The following is a 24,856-nucleotide window of genomic DNA, read 5'->3' as shown; positions in this document are numbered from 1 at the left end:
GCCCCAAAATATGAGTTTCTGCATTATCTCCAATTCCAGTAGTTTATTTGAGAGGTAACGGTTGTAAAATATGCCCTTTCCTTCCTCCCCCCCCCACTTAATTGGCACCAGGTGGCTCTTCAGAAACCCCAAAACCATCCACCCCAACATTTACCTAGCTTCCCATTAGACTCCGTTGTTCTCAAGCGATTGCTCTCCGATGCAAATTGGAGCAGGTCATATTCCTGCAGACAGGGAACCCCAGGGCCAGGGAATTTTGCCAGACTGTCTGTTCCCAGATGCTATACCACACCCACGTGCAAGAGCGGAGCCGCAAGCAGCTGGGAAACCTGACAAAACAGGAATGGAATCCCTCGCAGATCTCGCACGTTGGAAGGGCACGACTGCTGAGTGAGCAGGAAGGCAAGAAACAATTCCCAGGTCAGTGATGGGGAAAAAATGCTTCTGGGGTCTAGCCAGCTGCCCAGTGAGGTCTTAGCGGGGCTGTGAAATTGCCACTTGGAAGCTTTCCCATTCAGCTGCAGGGAGACACATTAACCCAACTCTCACAAAATGAAGCGACGGGGGCAAGCCTTATTGGTGACAAAAGGTAAGGAAGCAAAAACGTTTTTATTTAGACAAGCTTGCCCAGATATGTAGAATGCAGACATATGTTTTCATGTGCTTTTAGCTTATTGCTGACTTTAATTATTTTAGAATGTTTTAAAAACCTGTTTTTACAGATAATTTTACTGTTTTATTCTTCCTGTAAAACACACTGAGGTTTGTTGCTGTTGTTTTTACAATCGAGTGCTCTATAAATTTTAGGAAATTAATACCGATAAATAAATTAATTTACTGATGTGATTCAAAATATGGCAAACAAGGGAGCTGTAGTTTGTTAAAGGTATGGAGGGTTAGAAGATCCCCATTTCTCTCACACAGGTACAATTCCCAGAGTGGAACATAAGGTACTCTGGGAATTGTAGCTCTGTGAAGGGAAAGGGGGTCTCCTGACTATTCTCAGCACCCTTAACAGACTACAATTCCCAGAATTCTTTGGGGGAAGTCATGAATATTTAAAGTGTCAGCATAGTGTTCTAAATGTATGGCACGAATGTGGCCCAGGCTAGGGAAGGCTGTTCTGCACTGATGGGTGAAAGTAACTCCCTGCCGTTTCAGAAAGTGGTTTTTTCCAGCCCTACCAGGAGATGCCGCTTATTGAACCCAGGACCAAGGACTTCACCACTCAGCTGCTGCTGTTCCTCTCATCCGCAGTGGAGAGACAAACAAGGAACTGGTGTAGAGGCAAAACGAGTAGATGATCAACGTCCCCCAAGAACTGCCCTGTGCAGGGCAGATGCCTGTTATCTGCTCATCTTGCATTATGGAACAGCATGCAATCTTGCAATCACCTGATATTCTCTTCCCCAAAATCTGCTCCTTTCCCAGTCACCAAGAGCAGCCACACACACACAAACACGCACAAAGAGTCTGTCATCTGTGCGGAAGGGATTTGCCTTGACAGAAGCATCTGTGGCCTAGCCAGAAGCCAGATGAATGAAGCCACAGTTTGCGAACCAGATTCACAATTCCAGATGGGACTCTTCATGTTAACAGTTTTCAGCTGCCCTAGTGACACAGGCCCAGAGAGGCTGCTTGACGCAGAAGCAACCAGCCGCTATCGCTCCTGACGTCTTGCATAACCCAGACATGTTCTGGGTTGTCCGGGGATAGAATGGAACGGCTGTCACCCACGACAAAACACACGCTTGAGAAGAAGAAGACAACCTCCTGCTTGACAGGGGGACAACAACATTATATAATTTCACCAAGAGTAACAAGCCACATTCCAGCAGCTACAGTCTCCTCCCTCCCCTTAACTTCCAATACATCTTTATGATGAGCTAATGGCTCACATTTATTTTTTCCTAAAAATGATTTTGCCAAGTCAACAGTCCTTATGCATTCTTTCCAATGGAAGAACATTAGAGGTCACAGCTAACCTAGTTTGGCCACAGGTGCCTTGGGGCTTCAACACTTTCCCCCCTCCCTCCCTCCCTCCCTCCCTCCTTGCCTCGCCTGCTACGACCCAATCCCTCTTCCTCCTTGTGGCGATCACACAGGGTTCCCGGACGTTTAACGGTCTATTGATCCCTGTGCCACCACTGTGCTCGCTTCCCCGCTGCCACCAACCCGTTACTCTCGGGTACACACTGAGTCCAGACAGTTGTTAAAATTGAACCAAATAAACAAGTTTATTTTATAAGTATTAACAAGTTTATGGTTTCTCAGATAATATTCTTGTCAGTTTCTTAACTTTAGTTTCTTTACCAGCCTATACCTTCCTAATACCTTCTCACTGAATATCTCAACTGTTTGACTGACTCCTCTTAACAGATTCTCACACTCTCTCACATCAGACTAGCCCAACCCACAGACTTATCCTCTCCATCTCTTCTCTAACTCTAGACTGACTTCTTAACAACACTAACTAGGAGGGCAAACGCCACACTCCTCCCCACACCTCTAAGGGTTTCCAGAGAAACTGAGTCAGGCTGCTCAAGGCGGCAAACAGCCCTGCTCAGTTTCATTGAGCAAAATCATAGAATTGTGAAGTTGAAAGGGAGGAGGACAGCTCATCTCAAGTGGACTGCCTGCCTCAATTTTTATTTACTCATTATATTCACTATCCCACCTTTCCTCCAAGAAGTTCAAGGCAATGTACGGGTTCTCTCCACATTCCCATTTTATCCACACAACAACCCTGCTAGGCAGTGTGAGCTGAGAAGCAGTGACTGGCCCAAGGTTAATCAGAGTCCCGGACACAGTGGAATGGTGGGAGGCCCTAGGTGGGGAACCACCAAGGGGAAAAGCCCAGGGATTGTTGGTGGGATGATGATGAGTGGTCAGAGGGAGAAGAGAGAAGCCTGGAAGGTGGTGGTGGTGGGAGCTGTGGAGGTAACAAGGTTTAGTGAGCAAGGAGAGTCTCTGGAAGTCCAGAATCAGAAGCTGAAGCAGGAGAGGGGGGAGGCCAAGAGACAGAGAGCAATCTGGCTGGTGAAGAAGCCCCCTCCTGATGTGACAAGCTCCCCTCACCCTGGTCATCTCCTCTGCAGACAGCAAAGAAATGCAGTGGGCAGTCAGCCACTGCACCCAGTCCTTTCTCGGGCAGCCCACTGGGAATCATGCCCCTCTGGAGTGTTCATGTAAACCTCAACCCCCCACATCCCTTAAAAGTTTTCTAAGTTCAGGTGGAAGGCTGGAAGGGCCCCCAATTCATTTGGGGGTCAAAGGGAGAAATGCTTGTGCACCTCCACTCCCATCCTGGTTTGGGCAAACCATAGTTTGATCAAACCATAAAAAGGTAAAGGTAAATGTACCCCTGCCCGAAGGCCAGTCGTGTCCGACTCTAGGGTTGTGCGCCCATCTCACTCAAGAGGCCGGGGGCCAGCGCTGTCCGCAGACACTTCCGGGTCATGTGGCCAGCATGACAAGCTGCATCTGGCGAGCCAGCACAGCACACGGAAACGCCATTTACCTTCCCGCTAGTAAGTGGTCCCTATTTATCTACTTGCACCCGGGGGTGCTTTCGAACTGCTAGGTTGGCAGGCGCTGGGACCGAACGACAGGAGCGCACCCTGCCGCGGGGATTCGAACCGCCGACCATGCGATCGGCAAGTCCTAGGCACTGAGGTTTCACCCACAGCGCCACCCGCGTCCCTTGATCAAACCATAGTTTGCTTTAAATCATTGTTATCTACTCTTTTTCCAGGCAATAGAAGCCCCTCTCATAGCAGTTTACAAATAAATACACCGAAAACACGACTAATTAAGCTAGCTGCATAAAAAAAACCCCACAAATTTATTCCAAATAAATAAATAAATATGATAGTTTTTAAAAAATCACAGCTTCAGAATGCCAGCACGATTATTCAGTGAAAAGCAGATTGGCACAGCCATGTCCTGAAGGTCCATTTAAAAACAGTCAATGAGGGAGCCAAACACATATCCCATAGGAGGGAGTTCCACCATGATAGTGACACTGCTGAAGAGGCCTTGTCTCTTGTGCACATCAACAGGATGGATCTTAATGACAGGTCAATGAGCAGGACTGTTAATGTTAGGACTGGGTATAATTTTTACAGGTGCAGGCAGCCCTTCAAACAACCGGATTCTGAATCATTTGGGGCTCCAAATGTAACAACCAGCACTTTAAACTGATCCAATAAATGCATGGGAAACCAAATGAGCTGGTATGGGACCAGTGCTACATGCTCCTATCGCTTGGCTGACACAAGCAACCAAGAAGCTGCACCCTGCACTGGCTGAAATGTCCAAACTATCATTAAAGGCAGTCCCATGTAGAGTTCGTTGCAACAGTCTTGTCTGGAGATAACCAGGGTCTTCATTTGCCTCCCAACTAAAACTGGAAATCATGGTTGGAAGTGGGGTTGTTGCAAAATGACACACAGAAACATACATTTTTTTTAAAAAAAATGGCCACCACATTCATGAGACTTGCACAATTCAAGTAAGCATTAGTGAACAATGGTGGCCAGGGTGTTAGGTGATATTCGCTGCCCATCGTGGTAAGCTGCATCATGAGTAGTCGCAAAAGGAAAAGACCAGCCAATGATAAGCACTTTATGGAAAGCGTTTTGCAAAAATTCACATGCACACCAAAACCTTTCTCAAACGTACCCCTCTGCCCCCCAGTCAGATCCCCTTCCAGAGAATTTTTCCACATGGAGGTGTTCTAACCATTACATTTAGGAGCAGCATATGGAAAGCAGAAATCCATCTCCTGGCATGTACAAGACATGGGACTGAATTCAAGACAAGTGAACCTGAGACGGGCGGCACAACAGTTTGGCTTCTTGGAAACCCTGAAAAACCACATAATTCCAGTTATTAAATTGTTTGTTTAAACGAGGATGTCAAAAAAATCCATAAGCCTCAAAAAACCACGGGTTCCTCCATGCTCTGATGGAAAACATCTGCAAGTGATCTCTCCGCTCTGAAGGGACAGCTACTGCTTCGCAAGCAGGCTGAGGAGATAGCTAACGCTGACCGGTTAAATAATGTGAAGAGCAGAAGAAAGTCCGTGCAAGAGTGAAACACAAAGCAAAACACTCGCCCACCTGGTAAAGAAAGAGGCAATATTCAGAAGCATAAAGTTGGAAGGTACTTTAGAGGTTGTGGTGTCCAAGCCCCTGCTCACTGCAGGACACAACCACAGCGTCCATCTACTTAAACAACTCGAGTGAAGGACAGCCCGCCTATATAAAAATCTGGGAAACCAGGAAGCAGACTGGCAGCAGCAATCTAGAACTTAAAGGAGGGGACATTTCTAGTCCTACCTGAAAATGCCAGGGCTGAATGTGGGACTTTTAGCAAGGACCCCAGACTCAATTCCTGCCAGCTCTGGTAGGAAACATATATTAAGGTGCAGGTCCAAATAAAAAAGAAGACCTGATGCACTGGAGAGCAGTTGCCAGTCAGAACCGACCATACTGAGCTGCTATAAGGCAACTTCTCATGTTGCTATAAAGTACCCATCTGTACAGAATAAGCTGCAAACGTTAAAATCTGCAGATGGCCAGGCCTCTTAAGCATTTCCTCGCAGTTTGCTGCAGGGATTGCATCACAGAATCAATAATATGAAAGGTCTCCAATCCCTATGTCTGCCCGGACTTCTGAAACTTCATCTTAATATGGAGGTTTTTTATTATTCCAGACGTTTGGCCTCCATTAAAATGGACTCATCTATCATGCCTGTGACTCTAGAATGGTAAAGACAGGCTAGAAAACCTCAGGCATACCAATATTCTAAACAGAGAAGTTTATTTCAATTTTATATGGCAGCAAAGAAAGGTCTAGAGCAGCTTCCCCCAACTTTGGACTCGCCAAATTTTCTGGACTACAACTGCAACCAACAGACCTCACCATCAGTCACAAAGCGCTGTAGTCCAAAACAATCTTGAAGGTTCCATGTTGGCTTCCCTTGGTGTATAGGACTGCAGGTTTAATTCTTGAACTTTGGACCAAGTAGCATGTCTGTAGGCTACCTCCTGCCCTCCAGTCTCTTTATTCTGCACTGTAACAAAAGGCTTCCAGAGACTCTTAACCCTAACTTCCTAGCCGGGATGGACCTTCTATGAAACTAAGGAAGCTTAAGTTTCAGGGCACTTAATCCCGGAGGGGGCCCAGAAGAAACTTTAGACCACATTGTTTAAAAAAATCTGGAGTTTAGTAGACTCAATCTGAGTAGCACGACTCAAATTGATTGATTTTTGTTCTTGCATAGATTTCAAACATCCCAAAGTTTGAGTGTCAGTAGCACAGATATTGTAAAGGTGTTGTGATCTGTCATGGAACAACCCAACTGAAGAAGATAACTGTGGTTCCCCAGACCTCCTCGTTGGTTGTGAAGGACCCCCCCCCCCCCATGACAGTTTAAGCTTCAAGGCCTCAAAAATGTAGGTCCGCCACTGCTTTCCTGGGAAACTGGTTCACTCCTGGGCTTCAATCCGGGATATGAAACCACATTATAGTACAAGAATAAATCATGATTTCCCGGTTCAGATATAATCAGAAACCAAGGCTTAACGAACTCCAGAAGTTTTCCATTGCAGTGAGAAAGGGGAGAGAGGAGAGCATGGGGGCATGATGCTTATTCTCTGTGTAGTACATTAAATCACAGTTTTCTGTTTCATCCATGGTGGGAAACAGGTTCAACAAACTTTGCAGCTTTTAATTGCAGCGAGAGGGAGACGAGGAGAGCATCTGGGCACTAAACTAAGTCTCAGTCTATTTGCTTATACAGTGGTACCTCGGGTTACATACGCTTCAGGTTACAGACTCCGCTAACCCAGAAATAGTACCTCGGGTTAAGAACTTTGCTTCAGGATGAGAACTGAAATCGTGCTCTGGCAGCACGGCAGCAGCAGGAGGCCCCATTAGCTAAAGTGGTGCTTCAGGTTAAGAACAGTTTCAGGTTAAGAACGGACCTCCGGAACGAATTAAGTACTTAACCCGAGGTACCACTGTATCATGGTTTCCTGGTTAAGATGCAAGGGGAAACCAAGGTTTAATAAACCATAAGTTTTTTATTTAAGGTGGGGGGGGGAGAAAGAGAGGAGAATACAATACCCATTCTAAGTCTATTAGATTGAGACTTCTCCATCTGAACTGGAGCTTTGCCAGACTCACAAATATATTGTCAGCACAGGACACTTTAATATACAGTACTAGCTTACATTAATTTCTGTTGGTGAGAAGCATCACACTTTTTTTTTAATAGCACAGAACATCTATTTGAAGCATCAATTTGAAGGATCAAATTAGGTAAAATCTCATGAATCTTGGTGATAGCTTGCATCCAGCTGTCTGTGTAGTGCTCTATCGATTTGTATTGTCTGCCCACTCATGTCAAGGACAACTGAAATATTTTATCACCATAAAATATAATAAAATAAAAAGTCATTCCATAACAGGCCATCCTTCTAATTTTATGCTGCCTGCTCCATTTTCTGCTATTTTTATTAGGAACAAAAGTTTCATCTAATCCATTTTAAGAGAGGTGGGGGAGAGAAGATAGCTTAGTTCTTCAGGCTGCTCTATTGCTTTCCTAGCCAAGCCCATATTATAAAAAGAATATAACTTACCAGTGTGTCCTTCGTATTAAAGCAACAAAAACAAACCTCTGTGAAGTGTTTCAGACATCAACTCTCTTTAAAAAGATAAAATAAATCTCAGAATTATCAGTCGTTTGGCTGTCTACTCTCTCCCATTTAGACTATGCTTTTACGCACAAAGAGTTTAAAAAATTGTATAAGTCTCCTGCCATTAAAACAGGAACAGCGAACCTGTAGCCTCACCCTCGGCTATTGTTGGATTAGAAGTCACACCATTCTTGAGTACTGGAGTCCAACAACATCTGGAGGGCCACAGGTTTTCTAACTCTGCCTTTAAAGGTCAACACCTGATGGCAAAAAAATATTGTCAGGGAACATTCTCTCTCTAAGTATGGAGGGCTAAAGTTGTATACAGCTATTCCAGCTAGCAGCAATTCACATAAGCAAAATTGACTGGTCATTTATTTACTGATCAGGAAACTCACAGACCACTAACCATTAATAATAATAATAAATTTTATTTATATCCCACCCTCCCCAGCCGAAGCCGGGCTCAGGGCGGCTAACAACAATAAAATAGTGCAACATTCTAAAATCATTTCATTATAAAATTAATTCAACTCAAATTGATGGCAATCCATTAGGCTAAAGTTCTGTGAAGATTGCCAAAGGAGGGAGTCAGGCTGTGCCCTGACCAAAGGCCTGGTGGAACAGCTCTGTCTTGCAGGCCCTGCGGAAAGATGTCAAGTCCCGCAGGGCCCTAGTCTCTTGTGACAGAGCGTTCCACCAGATTGGAGCCACAGCCGAAAAAGCCCTGGCTCTAGCAAATATCACGGCGTTGTACAAAAATAAAAAGACAACACATAAGAGCGGTTTCCCAAAAGAAATCTGATACTGACCATGAGTCAGCTCATCCTTCTAGGAAAGCCAGTAGAAGAAACAGGAAAGTTTTTAGCATCCAATGACACCTTGGCATCTATGATGTCCAAGGCTGTTGAACTTCAATGGGCAGTGTGTTATGCAAAGGAGGTGTTACTGCACTGAAGAACTTCGCCTGAATCACCATTAAATGAAATTCTGGTGTACGTGGTACCACCAGAAGGGCCCCAATAGATGACTGCAGAGAAATAGCTCACAAAAAATCTTGTCAAATCTCTTAAGCCCACAAAACTATGTTGGACAACTTCTCAGGGTCCTTATTCCTACTGTCCCTTCAATATCTGAGACAGCATATGCGGTTTTCAATTGGTTCCTAAATAAAAACTAGACGGAATTCAGAAGCATCACTGCCTCTGACCATGGAGACAGAGCACAGAGCTAGCAGCCATTGATAGCCTTTGCCTCCATGCATTTGTCTGGTCCTCCATCAGAGCTGGTGACCCACACTGCATCCTGGGGACTCCAACTCCCACTAGTCCCAGCCAGCACTGCCAGTGGTCAAGGGTGATGGGAGCTGAGTCCAGCAACATCTGGAAGGCCACAGGATGCCCCGTCCCTTGCCTATTCCGACTGGCAACGGCTCTCAGGTAGATATCTGTCCCACCATTTGCTACATGGAAATTGTCAAACTGGAAATGTATGTCTAATTAACAACATCAACAACCTGGGACTTTTTGCAGAGGCAGTTTTAGGGTGGAGTAACCAGTTTGGCCACACTGGGTGCTGGCACCATAGGGGGTGCTGCAACAATTATGTTGAACGGAAGATGAAAGGAGGGAGCACCAAATTTTAGCATCTCATAGGGCGTTGCTGAAATTTCAGGGTCCAAAATCTGCCACTGCTTTTCCTTGCATGTGCTATCTACCATGAAGCCTTCGCAGTGTGGGTTGATAGTCTTTCCAGCTAACATTGCATATTGAACGGCAGTCATCTTGGTGTTTCAAGTGACTGGGATGGGGGGTGGGGAAAGGATTTATCTTGCAGCTATTTTTAACTTTTCAATAACTATCACAAGCTCTTCAAAGCACTTTCTGAGAGAGCTGTCTGTCATGTATCATTGCTTGATGCATGCAGCATAAACCGGCTGTGCACAATGGAATGCCTCCATCTGGGTAAGAAATTGGAAAGTAAAGCCATCATGATATTTGGGAGCAGCTCAGGGGTTGCAAACAGTTTCCACGACACACACACACACACACACACACACACACACACACACACAGAAAGAACAATAATTCAAAAGCACAAAAGGGAAACTCAGGCAATGACTTGTCCAAAAGCAACATTAAAACAAAAAACTACAAACCTAAAGTTATACAGAATGACATCAGCATTGTGCTATGATGTTCCAATATCTTTCCCCCAGACACATTTGGAATAAAACATTCAGGCTGCAACTCTCTCTTCGCTTGAATTCAAGCAAATCTCCTACGGGAATCAATGGCACTTTGTAGGCCTGTCAATGTGCAATTGTTTTGAACACAGTCGACCTGAAATCAGGCAGCAAGTTTAGAATGCATTCTTATAGAGAATCCACAGGGCATGGGCTTCTCCCATGCCTTGGTTTTTACTTCCTGGCCTGAGGATGTAACCTTTCTACCTCCCTCAGACTTAGATAATGAGTCCCTAATCATATTGCATTAGAACCCTGTTATGTACTGAGCTTGGATCCTAAAACAATAGGCAGGTAGGATCCTAGAAGGCAGCAACCTGATTGGACTACAGGAGCTGCCCAATCCGGCTCCAGGAGGAAGTGAATCAGTATCCTGATTGGCCTGCAGGAGCAGCCCAATCAGGCTCCAGGAGGAAGTGAATCAGCAACCTGGTTGGCCTGCAGGAGCAGTCCAATCAGGCTCCAGGAGGGGAGTTGAATCAGCCAATCACGCGGGACCCATTTTGGGGGAAAGCACTCACTCACTGTTTACCATGAGCTGAAATAAAGAACATGAAATCAACACTCAACTCCGAGTATATTTCAAACTGGTGAGAAGCCTGCAAACAGGATATGAGCACAACAGCAACACCTGCAGTTCCCAACAACTGGTATTCAGAAACATAACCATAGCCATAATGGTTAGTAGCCACTGACAACCTATTATCCCTGAATTTATTTAATCCTGTTTTAAAACTATCCATGTTGGTGGTTCTCCCTGTCTCTTGCGGGAGCAAGTTCCAAGGTTTGTCTATGGGCTGCATGAAGAAATACTTGCTTTGCTTTTCCCTGAATCTTCCATCATTCAGTCTAGTATTATAAGAGAGGAAGAAAAACTTCTCTTTATCCACATTCTCCATGCCATGTATAATTTTACAAACTTCTATCTTGTCACCTCTTACTTGCCCTTTCTCAAAACTAATCCTACTTCTTCCACAAGTGGGAACAACTGCAGCCAACAACTGCAGAATGGGGCCCTTTCCTCCAAGGAGGTGGAGTAAACAGACTTGGGCCGTCTTCTTAAGTCTTCAGGGGGTCTCAGATCTTTGCAGAGATCTTCTTCCCACTGCTCAGCCAATAAGGGGCCACTGGGAGCTGTCCATTGTCCTAGCTTCTTCTTAAAACAACTTGCCTTGCCATTATTTGTCTCAAAGAAACTCAGTCTAATGGTTTCCACTTCCCCTGAGAGTGCCAACCCTGAGAAGAACAGGATACCCGTCGTGGAAGAAAGGCTGGGTGGAAATGGAATTAATAAAGAGAAAACAAGAATTCTGAAATAAAAAAGCAGACTTTTCCTATTACACACAAATATGTTACAGCAGGCAGCATCATAGAAGAGGAATTCCCTCCTATGTATGTGAGAGGAGAAATGCTGCTTCCAAAATGGTTCTTGCTATCAGATTTTTTAAAATAACAACAGGTGAGGAAGCCTAAGGGTTGTGCACTGTCCCTGGTCCTCCAATAATGTTTCCTTCACTAAACAGGGCACCCAAGTGCCCAGGGCCTGGAGCAGCTATCATAGAAGCCATCAACTAGGGGCTGAGAGGGCTTCGGTCCCCCAATAAAATATATGAGAGGTCTGCCCCCCAAAGTTGATGGCCATTGCCGTTCTAATGGAGTATGTGACCACATTATGTGATTGATTTTGCAGGGCGGCGCTTACCTGGGTCTCCCCAATATTTTATTCAAGTTGGCACCCCTAGCAGCTACTGAATAGGGCTTCTTGCCACTGCTTGCTTTAAGAACAAATATGGCAAGGACTCAGTGCCGGTGCGCTGAGCGGGTCTTAACGTAGTTGTGCTCAAAGTGTGCAGCAGCAAGAAGCCCTGCCTAAGCCCTGGGTAGCCAGATGCCCTATTCTGAAAAGTTTAAAAGATGAAGACATTTTTAGGAGGCAACGCGCAACTCTTGGTGATCCATGAACTGATCTGACTCATGATCCACCCAGATTCAGTCAGGGGAGTCTGTTTTCCTGAATCTGAGCTCAAGAGCTCAGAATCTGAGCTCAATCCTTCCCTATTGCTAATCAAAAACTGTTTAATCAATCAAACTGCTTTTATCAGTTAAACATTGCGGCCATCTCTCTCTCTCTCTCTCTCTCTCTCTCTCTCTCTCTCTCTCTCTCTCTCACACACACACACACACACACACACACACACAAAAGGATTGCTGACCTCTGGCTTGGCTATTCCAAGCAATATCATTGGGGGGGGGGTGTTTCTGAGGGACTCCATGTTTCTGATATTGCAACAGTGCCCCCAAACAACAGCCTTTTAAAAATATATGCAGAAAATCAGCATTTGGATAATCTCCCTCCTTCTTCGACAAAAAAAGCTCATCCTGATTTACAAGTGAAGTTTGGGTGTTAAAGCAGAAACCAGTATTGAATTTAAACCATGCAGAGTGTGTGTCCTCCTAACCTTGAGTGGCAGCACCTTTATCTATTGTTTAAGAAGAACATAAGAAGAGTCTTCCTGGATCAGACCAAAGGCCTGTCTAGTCCAGCATCCTGTTTCACACAGTGGCCAACCAGTTGCCTCTGGGAAACCCACAAGCAGAACAGAAAGCCAATAGCCCTTTGCTTGCTATTGCTCCTTGGGAAACAGTAGTCCTGCTGCCTCTGACCCTAGAGATTTGCATATAGTTATCAAGACAGCTCATTATTCCCCATGAAATTATGTGGTTACCTTTTAAAGCTGTTCAAGTTGGTGGCCATTACACATCTTGTGGCAACAAATTCCATAACTAGGCACGGTAAAAGTAAGCACATCCTTATTGGCTACAGGGAGGTCTTGATATGGCTAAAATTGTGGGGAAGGGCTTAAGGGTTTATTTAAGGGTGTCCATATTCTCCATTCCACACCACTGCAGTTTGAGCACAAATCGAAACTCTTGATAATTCAGAAGAAATGAACACAAAATATTGTGGAGGGGAACGTGTGGCCCACCAGATGTTGTCAGACTACAAAGCCTATCATCCTGTACCATGGTGACTGGGGCTGATGGGAGTTGTAGTCCAACAATATCAGAAGCGCTGCAGGTTCCCCACTCTTGGATTATACCTATGGATAAAACTGATAAACTTTGGGACAGTTAGGACCCCAATCCAGAGAATTAAAAAAAATGTGTAGAAACTTCTGGATTGTGCAAATGCTCTTAGAAGTTTGCTAGGGGTGGAGGAGGGTTGAGAGGACCTTATTCCAAAGTCCGGATAATAGATGTGTGATGTCTTGCACAATCCAGTGGGTATGTTTTTGCACAAGTTTGTGTGGAAGCTTGGTGACCACGAGTACAGTCGGTGATGTGCGATGCTTGCGCTATCTGGGCCGAAGAGCCAATGTGAACAAATGCAATCTGCCTCTAAGGTTTGAGATTATTGTCCTCTCAGCTTGTTCCAATAGGAAGCTTAAAAGAATTCAGTCCGAACTGAATGCTCTGGGGAAAATTGCCTGGGACAATGCACCTTCACAACACAGTTCTCCAGAATTTCTATAGGCAAAGGGTTGAATGACAGATACATGTTTTCTGTCCAACTCTTTTGAAACTCAGTGCTTACTCCATTGGCATACAGATAATGAAAGTCAAAGAGAATTTAAGGGCGATGGACAGACTTGGAAAAGGAAACAATGGAAGGCCAGGCCTGATTGACTCCCTGCCGGCTTCCATGTGGCATCTTTTACTGACAAACTGCTTTCAAGAGGACAGCTTTCCATCAGACAGACGCAACGGGAGATGGAGTGCGAAGCACAATACTCACCCTCCTTCAAAGATCTTGATCCGGGCTGGCTCCCCTCGTTTGGATATGGGAATGTCGTCTTCTGGTTTTCCTCTTTTCTCCTCTTCCTTTTCAGTTCTCATTTCGTCCTTTCGACCTTCGTTGGGGAGGAGTGAAGGCAGGTGAACCTACCTCGCCAAAGGATGAAAGTAACGGTTTTATTATTCTTCCAAAGGCTTGTTACCAAAGACACCTTGGACAAGGCTCTCTCTCTCTGGAGAGTCGGGGAGGAAACCCAGCAGCCACCCTAACTTCGGTGATAATTAAGTGAAAGATTTAAAGCTGATTTGGAAGGTTCTCATTTTAGACCTGGTGCTACTGGTCCGAGCTGCATGGGGTGGGTGGGAACAAGCAACGGGGCAGAACAATTGCTTTAAAGTTGCATAAAAAGAACCTGAGGAATCTGGACTGAGGACTTTGCTTGGCTTTCATGACCCTGTGCATTTTGGGAGTCGTACAGGAGATCACCGGACACAAGAGTGGTTGCGAGTTTTTCTACTGTACAGTGAGTTCTGCACCTCCCACCTTCACTGTCCAGCCTCAAGACTGAACTCCAGTCCTTCCTCTCCACTCCTTCCCAGGTTTCAGGTAGACAGTCTGTCCCCAGCCGCCATGAACATATTGTATGGATAACTGTTCAAGCATTCATTCAGTGCTTGGAGCGGGAAGGGACAGGGCATTTCTGAACACTTCTGTCGTGATAAGCATGCAGGACTAAGACCTGGTAGATTGGGGGTTCAGGTCTCAGCCACTAAACTCACTGGGTGACTCTGGAACAAGTTGTGACCAATGGGTATGGGGCTGAATCATGAAAACACACCCCAGCATCTCCCTGGCACTAAGAATCAAAACCTTCTGACCAGTCAAGGCCTGGGAAATCAGGTGGGAGGGTAGAACAGGATCCCCAGTGCCCAGGAATCCCTCGTCAGCTAGATAACTGTTTCTACAGGACAAGGGAAGAAAGGAAGTCAGGTATGAATCTGGTTAAGTTGCTGGGACCGTTCTCCAAAAGCAATCTGGATTTCATTTAAATTTTCATCCTGGAGCGATGCCTTCAGCATGCTTTGAAGTTAACCAGCCCAGCACACAACCACCCCCTCCCCACATAAAAAACACACCAAACATACCCCAAACATCCCTCTCTGAACGACCCCCAAGTGGTTCTAAGCATTTGATCTTCTTTTCATCTCATTGGAAAATAGCCCAAACACAGCTTTTTCTCCAGGACGGTCATGTAACGCTATGATTTCTAGCATGTCTTCATAAACAGCAGCTATGTTTACCCCAGACTGATCTGTACCGTGTGAAGCTCTGCTTAAGTGGCAGACTGTCTTGGATCTGCTCTAGCGATGAATGAACCTGTCAATCTCAGTTTACCTCCATTTCTCATTTTCCCAAACTTAAGATTGCAACTTAAGAAACAAAAAGCATGTATGAAAATTTGTGTGCATTTTAAGGCACATTTCTTCTAATACGCACATTTTTGCATGCATCTTTCCAGGCAAATTTCCCACAATACGATGCAATCTGGCACATTATTTTCACTTATCCAGTTTTGCTCACGCCTTTCCCTAATATATCCACTTCTATATTTTAATGGCAGCCTCCATGTAAATTCTTACTCACAAAACAGGTGAGGACAAAAGGAAAACCCAATTTCCTTACCTCCGACATTTTGGGGTTCCCGGAGCTTGAGGGCACAAGCCTCCCTGCCTCTGGACGTGGAGCAGCAGACATGGTGTAGGTTTCTTTGCTCACCTTTTGCTTGGAGCGCAGGAGCGAAAGGGAAGCTTTGGTGGACACACCGGGGAGGTTGGGATTATACAAACTAATGCACCAGCCGGCATACACCGAGGACCTTCGGTCAACTTGCTGGATGTGATTTGGCTTTGTGTAATTTAAATAGCACCAACTGACATTAGTAGTTGTATGGAGACTGGGGAACTGAAATACCTTCTTGACATCTGGCCCCTCTTGGGACTTCTTTGAACTTTGGGCAGCCTCAGAATGAAGAGCTGGACTTGGGGAGGTTGTTGCAGGTGGCTCCACAGGCTCTTTCAAATCTTCTTTCTTCACCATCTGCGGAGATTCCTTGCTTTGCAACTGCTTGCCAGCTGGATGCTTAGATTCCTCGTGCCCCTCAGAGCTCGAGACCTCAGGCTGTGGAGAGGCTGGCCATAAAGTTCCCTGGACTTCTTCCAACTCAGACTGCTCAGGCGACACATCCGGGAGCACTTCTGACTTGACTCTCCTTTGGTTGTGCTTTTTCCCTTCCTCTGTTGCACTGGGGGCCACCACTGCTTCTGACTTCTCCTCCATCTCAGAAAACTCTTCCTCCTTCACCCTTTTTTGCTGCTGGGTTTCCATCGTGAGTTCCAAGCTTCCGGCCGGAGACAGCATCCGCTTGCTTCCTCCGACAGTCGACGGACTCCCTTCAAGATCCAACAGGCTTTCGGATGGCGAGCCAAGAGGAATGTATCCTTTCTTTTCCGAGAGTGACAGTGGCAGCCTTAGGTAGGGTGTCTGGAAGATGCTCTTCTGCTCTTCGGTGATCATCTGTGCCAGATCGAGGCCGATTCCATGAACGTTAGCGGTGCAAACCAAGGTACCCTTGGCCTCATACTCGTCAAATCTCGGCAGGATGATAGAAGAGGCGCTGCAGTGTGACTGAGTGACCAGGATCTGAGAAAGGGTTGTATACATTGCGCTCCCGTAGGAGGGCATATTCGTCTGAATGCGAACTGGGACCACTAGCGACACGACAGGCTCAGATCGTGCAGGCACCACCAACTGAGAGATGGAGACAGATGCAGAGGGGCTGCTAGGCCGGGCCAAAATATGCAGTCTGCTCTCGGAGCTGTAGTCTGCAAATGGGGAGAAGATGGGACTTCCGGTGGGTGGAGAGAGCCTGGATTTGAGCTGGGGCAAATGGGCACCAATGTCACTTGGCAACTGGAGAGCAAGCTGGGACTGGAGGGGCAGAAAAAAGGCAGAATGGAGCGGCGGGGAGCCTGGGTAGTGCACAGGGACAAGGGACGGGCTCTGCCTGAGGGCCACGTCCCCTGGGTGGGACAGCAGTGGAGGGGCAATGTGAAGCTGGCCTGGGTGGAGCAAAGCGTCTTGCAGCGGGATGGCTGCATTCTCAAAGATGGAGTGCGGTATTTGCGGGATGGAATACTGAGCGGCAAAGAGGTCGGTCATTGTCTGGCTAGAGAAGAGCTCCACCGTCTGTCCCGATGGTGGCAAAAGATGCTGGAATGGCAAGAGAGAAATCTGCGGGGCCATGTACTGTTTTTCGTGGAGCGTCAATTGCGCCGATGGGTGGTGAAACACCTGCAGAGCTTCAGTGTAGGGATGGGTATATGTGCGCTCAGGGCAGTCTTTTGGCTCACCCTTGTCAGCTGGGTAGCCTCTTTGAGAAGAGGAGGAGGAAGAGGACGGTGGTTGCTGCTGGGGCAAACTTGCAGCTGAAGATTTGCTTGTGGACTGCAGCAGCTCTTCCGTTTCTGTCCCTCCTTTGGAGCCAGAGTCCGGCTCGTGCTCTGGGTGCCCAGCAAGAGACGCCTGCCTCACCAGGAAACATTTCCTCCTCTCCTGTGCTGCTGATGTTGTTGGTGGGCGGGGCAGGGAAGTGGGGGAGGAGGAGCATAAGCTCCCATAGTCAAACGATTTGCTGCGGGTCTCCGACATTGGAGAGGAGGGAGAGACGTTGGGCGTCTGCTCAGAGACGGACCTCCGCATTTCTCGGGTAGGGTGGTGAGGGTGGTGGTGGCCTGGCACTGTTAGCATGTGTGGGCCGAGCCCAATAGATTTTATGTGGGATTCAGAGGACTGGGAAGCAGCTTCTTCACGTTCAAATGACGTTGAGCGGCTGGAGGCATGGGAGATGCTGCTCTCCTGACTGGGGCTCCTCACTGACTCAAAGCTGGATTCTCCAGAAGACTGAGCCATTTCCGCAAGCCTCAGCCTCTTCTTTTTGGGTGGCAGCTTCTCTGCAGGAAGCTGGGAGAGAGACTGGCTTCTCTGTGGCCACTGAAACTCCTCCGTCTTCTCCGGCTCTTTAGGGGGAGGTTCGGGCTCCATCTCTGGCCTGTCCGGCTCTTCTGTGACCAGGATCTCAGGGACTTGGATGTTGGGTTGACGCACAAGCTTTGGCTGCAGGGAATGAGTCGGCCGGCTCTGCTGTGCAGCTGACTGAGAAGTGTAGGGCAACGGCAGCTTTTCCTCTCCTTCCAAGCTGCTCAGTTGTTCGATAGAATCCGACTTCTCAAAGGAGCTTGTGTGCTGGATGACAGAGATCTCCTTTGAGGTCGTCCTCCTCTCCTTGACTTCCATACCAAAAGATGGTTTTGTAGTCCTAGAGTGGAAAGTGACACCGGCGTCAGAGAGCGGCATCGATTTGCTGAGGTCTGCTGGTGACGTCATGGACTCGGAAGTCAGGTTCAAGGCCACATCAGTGGGTTTCAAGCTAGTAAACTGAGCGGCTGCCCCAGAGCTACAGGAAGATGGACTGGTCAACTCAAAAGCCGGGGGGTCCTCATCATCACCGAGGCTTTTTTCCTTACGCCTTTTCCTCAGCGGAGTTAGTTCTAAACTCGTCCCCAGCTTATAATGCATCATCTGCGGCCAAGGATCAGATTCTACGGAACCCTTCTCGGCTTCCAACGAAAAATGAGAACTGGAAGAGCGGGGCTTGGAGACCTGCAGTTCTGAACAGTAATACTTTTTGTGGGCTTCATAATTATCCCGTTTCTTGTAGCGAGCACCGCAAACGTTGCACTCGTACATGAACCCTTTTGTTTTCGCGCCCTTCCTTGACTTTTTGGTGAGCTCGCTCTCCTTGCTTTCTTGTTCCTCGGGAGGTTTGGAAGTGCTTTCTTTGCTCGCCGAGCCCACGTCCTCCGAACCATACTCCACCCCCAACGGAAGTTCGATGGCGGGCTGCCGTTTTAGCATGCGTGGGTGGGAAGACACCTGACTGCGGCTTTGGACCTCCGATTCGGTGATGTGGTCATCAAAAGAATAGCTACCTCTAAAGGTATGGGAGGAGCTGATGGTGCACGCAGCTGAAGGCATAGAGTGGCTTCGTAGGAGAGGCACTGTCTCTGTGGCACTGTGGGAATGCTGGAGTGATAGCAATGATTGTTCGGGCTTCATTTTTTCCATGTGGGGCATCAGTGACTTGGATGAATCGAGTTGGCTACCAGAGCCGGGTTTGATTTCTAACGCAAAGGGCTCTCTGTACGGGCCGGACTTTGGCGATTCAATGCTGCTACGTCTGGACAATGAACTTCTCCTGGGCTTGACGCTGTCTATCTCGCTGGTGTCAACAACGGCTTCGTTAATAGTGATCAGTTTGGTGATATGTTCAATAACCTGCGTTCTGGGCACAGACAAAGGAACTGTGCTGAGTTTCTCCTCGGACGATACCTGGGGAAATTCCTGGGCAGTGGCTGCCGCTAACATGGAAGTCCGTTGGCCAATTCTCCCACATTTGCCAAAAATGATCTCTGCATAAGACTTGGCGTTGGTGTTTGGTGGGCTGATTTGCTGCTCGGCACTCTCTGACCTGGAGAAATAGCCAGATTCTGTGCTCCCTTTGCTGCCAGGGCTAAGGAAAGCTTGATCCTCAATCACCTTCTTTCTTTCACTCAATCGGAGAGCGAGCTTCTGCTTGATAGTATGCGTTTCCTCCGATTTATGACTTTGGGCATGCTCCGAAGCCGGCTCCACAAATGGGCTGCTTTCCTCGAGAGACTGAGACAGGCTGGAGTGAGAAAACGAGCAGCTCTCTAGGCTAGAGCTCTGGCTTCCCGACCCGTACAACATGGTTTGCTTTCTCCGGGGCGACAGTTCTGTCAAATGGCTCGGCGCGCTCCTGGTCTCCTCCTCCGAGTCGGTGCTTTCACCCTCGGTGGGCTCTTCAAATTCCTCTCCGGCCATCTTCTCCATTTCCAAACCGGAAGGGTACAGCTCGGTCCCAGTCCCCGAGGCAAGACCGGCTTTGATCCGGTGAGCGTGAGACTTCCGATGTTTATACAGATTGCTCTTGGTTTTGAAGGAAAAGCCACAGGGGACGCAGGGATAGGGCCGCTCCCCTGTGTGCGAACGGATGTGTTTCTGGAGGACGCTGGGCTTGGCGCAAGGCCGGCTACAGTACTGGCAAATGTATTTGCCAGGTTTCTGGGGTTTCTTCTCTTTCTTGTGGCCTTCTTCCGAGGATTTCAAGGAAGCTTGCGAAGCGCGGGGAGTGTAGACCTTTGGAACGGAGGGCATGTCCTCTTCGGGGACGACCGGAGGACGGGACGGCAAGTGCTGGCCAGGGTGAAGCCCAGAGGATGGGAACGAACTGGAGGGACCTGCTCTGGCTGGGTCGACTAGCTGCCATGTCGTGGGACCTTCAAGGACATGTTCCTGCTTCCGGGGAGGCATGAACGCTGGCGACAGGGGGTGCTGCTGAAGCTGGGAGATGTGCGGAGGGCGTTCAAAAGAGGGGTGTTTGAGCTGGGCTGGCCCTGTCTTCTCCTGGGCCTCCTCCCTCGAAAAAGGCTGCTGCGCTGCAACGTCCCGGAGGGGAGAGCCTTGCAAAGGAGCCGAGCTCCCCGGATAGGTAGCGGCGGACGAAACACTGCTTTGGAAAGCCTGTCCTTTGACAAGCCTCCTCCTCGACCCTTCCTCGCCCTTCTTTGTGCTCCTCTGGCTTTGTTCAGGATCCATGACCTTGGAAAGGGAAAGGCGAGGAGGGGGGAGATGGTCCAAGGAATCTATTTCGGGAAGGTGTCGGCAGGCTTCATGGATAATGAAGGAAGGACTCCTCTGTGTTAGCTCGCCGGCATTTGCTGCGGGGCTGCCAAAGGTGGCGGCCAGAGAAAACGGTTGTTGACTCGAGATTTCAAAGCGTCACTCGCTGCTGTTTGATTCGGGGGGGGGGGGAGGAACAGAGGGTGGGGAGGGAACAATGAAAAGGGGAAAAAAGGTTGGTTGAGGGTCAAGAGAGTTCACACTGGTAAAGCATGACAAACTACTTCAAAGCAGGAAAACTGTCCAAAACCTGTAGTCCAAATATTTTCCTTGTGGATTTTGCAGAGGCTTTAAAGCGGGCCATTTTTATCACCGTTGATGGTGGCAAGCCTTCAAAGAGGAGAAGCAACCCAGAACATTGCCTCGGGTCCTTTTTCTCATGCAAACCTTGGTAAACGTGAGGCTCCCATGCTCATCTCGCAGCCATCTTTCTCCTTGGCTTGGAAAAATAGCACTTGGCAGTCCTCTGTTCCTCTCTGCATGTGTGCCCTGATTCCTTCTCTGCTTTCCTCTTCTTCCACTTTGCCGTTCAGAGACCTCGGGAAACAGACCGATCACAATCCTGCAACGACATTTGTCGAAGAGGTGAAAACACACATACAAACACACAATTGCTACCATTTGCATTCATCACCATGTTTTAAAGCAATCCAATATTCAGAGTACATAGGAGGAACACAGGAAGCTGCCCCCTACCAAGTCAGACCATTGCTCCATCCAGCTCAGTACTGTCTGCACGGACTGGCAGTGGCTCTCCAGAGTTTTCCCCAGCCCTACCTGGAGAGGCCAGTGATTAAACCTGGGACCTTTTGCATGCAGAGCAGGTGCTCTATCACTGAGGGAAAGTCCTTCCCCAATGGAACTGAAGACAACAGAACTCCCTTTTTGCATAAGCAGGCAGTGGGTCATGCTTCCTGGCAGCAATCCTAGGCAGACTGATTGCAGTTGAGACTTATTGCACACACACACCATGCACACTTTTAAAAAAAAGTGCTAATGAACATAGCCCAGGGTAGTAGATGTATTCCAGAAAACATGCACAGCCAAGATGACCTCAGACTGTAAACAGTCACCTGCATTTAATTACTCAAAATTAACTTTGATTCCGCCCCGCTTCCTGCAGCTGCTGTGAGCTGGACAACTTTATAGGTTAGATATTTGCATTTATTTATTTTTTTCATTTAAAGAAAATCCTGTTCTCTCGTTAATGTCAGAAACCTTATCCAACCGAAGGGGCAAATAGGTGCTGCTCTGGGGTTTGCCTAGAAAAGGCAGGGAAAGGAACAAAATGGAAGGCCTTTAATAACAGAAAATACGCAAATGCAGAATGTGTTCTCATCGTCTTTATGATATCACATAAAGTCGATCTTTATGGTATCAGACTTCTGGAGCTGTGGCTTGCACAATCAGCGGGAGTTATTTCCAGGTAAACATGGTTAGGATAAGGCTGTAGGGTTGGCGTTTATCACACGTGAGGTTAATAAATGTTAAATATGCATCACATAGCTTGAACCCCGATGAAGATCCCTCCAAGCTGGTCCTTCCAGATTAGGGGTAGGGAACCTCTTCCATCCCAAGGGCCTCATAGGGAACATTTTCAGGGCTGCACGCCAGTAGCTTGCATAGCCACAGGCAAAAGTGGGTATGGCAACAGATACAACTTACCTTTGTACAGTTCTGGCCACGCAAACATCAGAGGTTTCCAGATACATGCACAAACACATCTCTCCATTCTCTACCCAGGCAAGCAAGAGGCATTATCACAGTTCAGCAACATGTTCCAGACAGGCAAAAAGACTTGAGGTGGTTGTGGAGCAGGGCTGGGGAGCTACATAGCCTGGGGAGAATCCTGAGAGCCAGACAGAGAGGCCTAGAGGGCTGCATTTGCCCCCCTGAGGTTCCCCACCCAATCTACACCACTGTCTTCTGACCTGTTTGTCCATAGTCGATTTGGGGCAGCTACAGAGGAAAAGGAGTGGGCCCACCACTCAGGGGTAGTCCCTGCCCTTCATATGCAAAAGGTCCCGGGTTTAGTCCTTGGAAACTCCTATGTAAGAAGTCAAGTGCCCAGTATACCTGAAGGAGCATCTCCACCTCCTTTGTTCTGCCCGGACACTGAGGTCCAGCGCCGAGGGCCTTCTGGCGGTTCCCTCACTGTGAGAAGTGAAGTTACAGGGAACCAGGCAGAGGGCCTTCTCGGTAGTGGCACCCACCCTGTGGAACGCCCTCCCATCAGATGTCAAAGAAATAAACAACTATCTGATGTTTAGAAGACATCTGAAGGCAGCCATGTTTAGGGAAGTTTTTAATGATTGATGTTTTAATGTATTTTTAATCTTTTGTTGGAAGCTGCCCGGAGTGGGTGGGGTATAAATTTATTATTATTATTATTATTATTATTATTATTATTATTATTATTATTATTATTAAAGACCCCCCCCCCTAAATGAACTCCTGGAGAACCACTGCCAGCCAAAGAAGGTGAAATATTGGGCTAGTTGGGGAAATAGCCTGACCTGATATGAGGCACCTGCCAATGTTCCTAGAAGGTGATTTCTCATCATTTCTCTGAGTAATTGCTAACCTTCAAACCGTGACGCATTGTAGATAGCGGCACCATTGTGACGTCTCCAGGCTCATCGTTTCTGTGGAAAGAGAAAAACAATTTGCTCCAAGTTTGCTTCACTTTTAACCAACTGGGGGGGGGGGGCGTTTGCAAACATGTGAAGTCCCATGGGCCATTTGATGTAATAAGAGGCAAGCAACACAGCACTCTTAGGATGCTGCTGGATACCAACTCCCATCAGCCTCAGCAACAGGAGGGCCAATGGACAGGGATCATGGGAGTTGCTGTCCAACAACTTCAGTCTATTGCTCCTGTGTGGCAACAAGACACTCATTTCAATCAATCAATGGCCAACAGCTGCTTCCGCCAACCCAACAATCTGTGACTCAACCAGGGATGGGTGTATCAGTCTATTTCTTGACTCTCACGTGAATTCACACTCAAATCTGTTCCATCCTGTTTCCGCATTGATCTGTAGGTATATTTTTAAAAGCATAGACAAAAAACGGCATTTAAATACATATTGCTGTTTTGTCTCAAAGCAATCGTGCATTTCTGAAGCCGAGAGCATTTGAGGAATGTGAAACCTGGGGAATTAACTGAGAGTTATGTCCAATGTTGCTCATACTCAGAGTAGATGAAAATAATGGACATGATTAACTTTCTGCCTCCTGTCACAGGGGCTGGACCTGGGCATTCCTATCCTCATGGAAGGTAAGTCTATTGGTTCCCAGCTGCCATAATGGCTATGCTCTACCTCCCCCGTCAGAGGCTGTATGCCTCTGAATGCAGCTTCTGGGAATCACAAGTTGGGAGAGAGTGTTGTGCTCGCAGGCTTCCCACAGGCATCTGATTGGCCATTGTGAGAACAGTGGACTAGATAGACCTTCAGTTGAATCCACCAAGACTTTTCTAATTATCGTATGTGCCTGAAGATGTCCTATTGTGCCTGGGGATGGTTCCAAGGCCTGAACACACACAGCTCCCGACTGAAACCTCAGAACCTTCAATTACTAGCTTCACCTTCAAGTTCTCTCCCAACAGCCCTGACAGATACGGCAATTGTTCTCTAGCAAGCCAAAGGTCCTGGGTTTTCAAGACTGGACTGGAGGGAGTTCTCAAAAGAGTTTTCAGCTCAGCCCAAGTAACCAGCGATTGCTAGGGTGGTTTTATCTTGTCTTATTTCTACGATGTCATTTCTGTGGTAAACACTGACCATGAAAAATATTGCACATTAAACACACAAGAGCACACACAAGAGCACACACACACACACACACACACACACACACACACACAAACACAAACAAATCCAGGACACTACGGCCTTGGTAAAACTCATTGAGCGGACTGTAAATATTTCACCAAGGACCTCACCAGCACAAACGAATGCAACAGTGCCTTGATCAACAACACACACAAAAAAACACTCACACCCCTGCTCCATTTAATGGCAGGAGGGTGAGGAATACTTACATCGAATTTGATTTCTGCAGTTCTAATGGTGTTTGCGCTTTCCTTTATTTATTTTATTATTTCTGAAGGGCTTAATTCAGCCTGCAAAACAACAAAGGTGCATAGCAATCAGAGAAACCCATTTAAAAGGAAACATTGTTTTCAACCATGGACAAACCTTTGGGTAGAGAATGGAACACACACACACACACACACACAAACAAACACACACACACACACACACACACACACACACGGTAATGGAAACC

The 24,856-nt window shown here is 47.2% G+C and overlaps 1 protein-coding gene across 6 annotated transcripts in view; it reads right to left on the bottom strand.

Moving 5' to 3' along the window:
- Positions 1 to 24,856, bottom strand: part of HIVEP3 (HIVEP zinc finger 3) — a 262,326-nt gene that overhangs the window by 43,493 nt on the left and 193,977 nt on the right. For 2 of the 6 annotated variants that reach the window (XR_013393729.1, XM_077932050.1), the window contains 4 exons: positions 24,609 to 24,689; positions 23,151 to 23,211; positions 15,431 to 21,128; positions 13,748 to 13,893 (listed from right to left, as the gene is read on the bottom strand). Coding sequence is in view for 5 of the 6 variants with exons in the window: in XM_077932050.1 (XP_077788176.1) it covers positions 13,748 to 13,893; positions 15,431 to 20,482 (5,198 nt within the window). In the remaining variant the exon portion in view is untranslated. Of the gene's footprint in view, positions 1 to 13,747; positions 13,894 to 15,430; positions 21,129 to 23,082; positions 23,212 to 24,608; positions 24,690 to 24,856 lie in introns of all 6 variants that reach the window. The other 4 variants (XM_077932052.1, XM_077932053.1, XM_077932051.1 and 1 more) reach the window with 4 other exon arrangements.

The sequence above is a fragment of the Podarcis muralis genome, chromosome 7 (assembly GCF_964188315.1).
Source record: "Podarcis muralis chromosome 7, rPodMur119.hap1.1, whole genome shotgun sequence".
Lineage (NCBI taxonomy): Eukaryota > Metazoa > Chordata > Lepidosauria > Squamata > Lacertidae > Podarcis > Podarcis muralis.
Note: the sequence above shows the minus strand (reverse complement) of the source record. Positions and strands in the feature narration are given on the sequence as shown.